The sequence below is a fragment of the Chiloscyllium plagiosum genome, chromosome 32, assembly GCF_004010195.1.
Source record: "Chiloscyllium plagiosum isolate BGI_BamShark_2017 chromosome 32, ASM401019v2, whole genome shotgun sequence".
NCBI lineage: Eukaryota > Metazoa > Chordata > Chondrichthyes > Orectolobiformes > Hemiscylliidae > Chiloscyllium > Chiloscyllium plagiosum.
The window spans coordinates 18,463,484-18,466,621 of record NC_057741.1 but is presented as its reverse complement, the minus strand read 5'-3'; the positions used below and the strand labels follow the sequence as shown (position 1 = coordinate 18,466,621).

Below are 3,138 nucleotides of genomic sequence, written 5' to 3'. Positions count from 1 at the left end.
CAACCGGGAGCGGCAGGGACAGGCCACTATAAATGCCGGAGGAAACACCACAGAAGCGCTTCACAGGAGGCTCCCAAGCACTGAGGATGTCACCTAGACAGGGGACGAAACGTCTGCAGCACAAATTCCCAGCTCGGCGAACACAACCACAACAACAAGCACCCGAGCTACAAATCTTTGAACATGGGCCAAACACACAAACTTCAACATTAAAATCTATCACACTCTTCCCAATAAAGATGAGGCAGATGAAGTTTTTTAAGAGTAACTTAGTTTTCTGAGGTATCTGCACTCAATGGTGTTCCCATTTATTTCTGGCTATTTCAAGACAAAAAAAAAACTTAAATTTGAGCAATAACTTGAATTCAAGAAACCTACTTACCACATTGTGCACAAATAGGTAACTTTTGTACTGAATTACAGAAGTAACAAAAAGCTCGATTCTTTTGCCGTCTTGTCCAAGGCAGGAAAGTGAACATAGGAAACAAATGCAAAATTACGTGATAAACATCAATTACACTATAATATACACTTGACATATGAATTCTAAATGTGGACAACTAAACAGGCATTCCAATGTCAAATTTCAAAGAATTTAGTTGAGAATATTTGAACATATATGCATGAAACATGTATAGAAGCCTTACATAATGATGGTATTAGGCTATTATTGTCTTTGACTAAACTTGATAAATTTTGAAAAATTATAAAAGGAGTAATTCTTTGGTCTACCTTACCTTTGGCATTTATCGCATTCCTGTTTTGATTGGAACAAAAGAGAGAACTATATTAGAATATAATTAAGACAGTCACAAATTTTAATAATAACTTCTTAAAAGATTCTTAAGGGAATGAATGATGGTTGAGTCTTAACTGGCCTGACAAGCTATGTTGTATTAAGCCTGGAAAACTAGGGATGGACAGTAAAATGTCACTCACATCAATAAACTTGAGAAGGAATTTTTGTCTGAGACCATTTTCTGTCAGGTGAGTTTCGTTTAATGTTCAGTATGTTCTTTTACTTTTTAAAAACTCTAACCAGAGTTCTCAAATTTTACAAACATGTTCAACACTGAATTAAACATGATGAAATTTGTTGCACTGTTTCAGGAGATTGTAGGCCAATATAAATGATAGTTCTATCAAAAACTCCTTAAATAAGATTAAAACCATAGAACTGGCCACAGAAAACCAGCATATTTATTTCTAAGCACCAGTAAACTGTTTCATATGGCCTGGTCCTTTGCTGTCAGTCTGTATAAAGTAAAAATAATGTTATGCCTAAACTCATTTACTTGAAAATGTATATTTTCAAGCCCTATAAATTTCAAGACACAAAACAGCATCATTAACAATTAAAACTTCACACTCTTGGCATGTGACAAGAAGTACTGTCAAAGCAGTTTTAAGGAGAGTTATTAATTTGGGGCAGAAATCCAGAGCTAAGGGCCGAAGCACCTCAAAAAGCATCTATCATAGTTCAGGGATGAAAACTAGGAATACGTGTGCAGGCAAAATTGGAGGGGCATACAATCTCAGACATGGAGATTAGAGTTTGAGAGGGATAAGGTCATGGAGAGGTTTGAGAACATGGAGGCTGAAACAGAAGCTGACGTATGTCAAAAAATACAGGGGCAGTGAGTGAGTAGGACTTAAGTAAAAAAACTAGGCAGCAGTACTTTGATGAGCTCAAGTTTAAAGAGGGCACAAACTGGGAGACAGAAAGATATTGGAATTGAGGAATAGTAAAACAAAACTGCTGATTCTGGAGATCAGAAACAAAAATAGAAAAATTGAGAAAGTCAGAAGGTCTGGCAGCATCTGTAGTAAGAAAGTAGAGTTAACATTGAGCCTAGTGACTTGTCAGAATTGTTAGTAGCTCAGAAAACCTGGTATTTATACCATGGTGGGGGGTGGGGGACAGAGGTGAGCAAATAGGAGGAGATGGAGTCCACAGAGATATGACATAGGTAGGTAAACAAGGAAATTATGGATAGCAGTCAGGACAGAAGAAAAGCTGAAGTGATAAGAGAGAGAAAATGGGTTAGCTATGCTGAATTCAATATATAATGTGATAATGGACCTGGGAGTGCATAGGAAAGGGTGATTATGCCAAAAAGCAATCTATGTCACAACAGGACCAGGTGAGAAGTGGGCAAAAACATGGAAGTCTGGAATCAGGCTCTAAAGTTATTGAACTTAATGTTGAGACCAAGAGGCTCCCTAATTCCCAATTGGAATTATGGAGTCTGATCATTGCAATGAAGTAACTGTTCGCGTGCAACGCCAATTACTCCTGTTATCACCTTAAAACAGGGAGATCGAATGGAATGAAATTAATCCTCATCATCACCCCTCCCCCAAAAGGCCACAGAGTCAAGTAAAAGTTAGCACTTCACAATTGCCTGGGAATGAGTTTTTTCGTGCATAACCTTCCGGCGGAGCAAATGTCAGGAGAGGAGGAATTTGAGAATGGAGTTTGTGAAGGGTGTTTGTTTATGTTGTTGTGACGTTAAAGCTTGGGCCGTGTTTCATGGAGTCACCACTGCAGGTTGACAGTCCCCTGATTGCTCTCCTTTACCCACCATAGAGGCATTACAGGGGTGTTTCGCCACATCCACGATGTCCCTGGCCGCCCGCGTTAACTTCTCCCGTTCTTTGCGACTTTCCGCCTTTTTTCGGGCCCCAGTCTTCTTTTTCGGCATCTTCGGGAAACGCTGGAGACTAAACCAGCGAAGTGTCCTAAACTCTAGAAACACCGGAAGCTGCGCCTGTCACCACGGGGGTTTCTGTGACGACATCACAAGGCGCCGCACACCCACATTTCCGGTGCGTTGAAAATGCGTCACTAGGCTCCTCTTTCTGTGGCTTTTGGGAAGTGCATTGTCTTCAACGTCCTTCTGAGATCCTTACCTAGAAATGAAGTATTTAAACAAGAAACTGAAGTGAATCTATATACATTAACCAATAATATTACTTATTATATTTATTCCCCATCCCAGGCTCCAGCAGCCATTGAAGATGTCAAGTGTCCCAGTGGACACTTTACTCTTCATCAGGGCCATCCAGATATTCTTAGAGTAAGACCAGCCCAGAGTTACAGTGACGATGCTGCACCTTTAACAAGGTTGTGTTGTC

The 3,138-nt window shown here is 39.9% G+C and overlaps 1 protein-coding gene across 1 annotated transcript in view; it reads right to left on the bottom strand.

The window, feature by feature from the left end:
* Positions 1–2,806, bottom strand: part of znf330 (zinc finger protein 330) — a 25,961-nt gene extending 23,155 nt beyond the window's left edge. The window contains exons 1-3 of the mRNA XM_043674142.1: positions 2,586–2,806; positions 738–757; positions 383–453 (exon numbers count right to left, since the gene is read on the bottom strand). Coding sequence (XP_043530077.1) covers positions 383–453; positions 738–757; positions 2,586–2,705 — 211 coding nt within the window. The 5' untranslated portion in view covers positions 2,706–2,806. The remainder of the gene's footprint in view (positions 1–382; positions 454–737; positions 758–2,585) is intronic.
* Between the last annotated feature and the right edge of the window lie 332 nt (positions 2,807–3,138).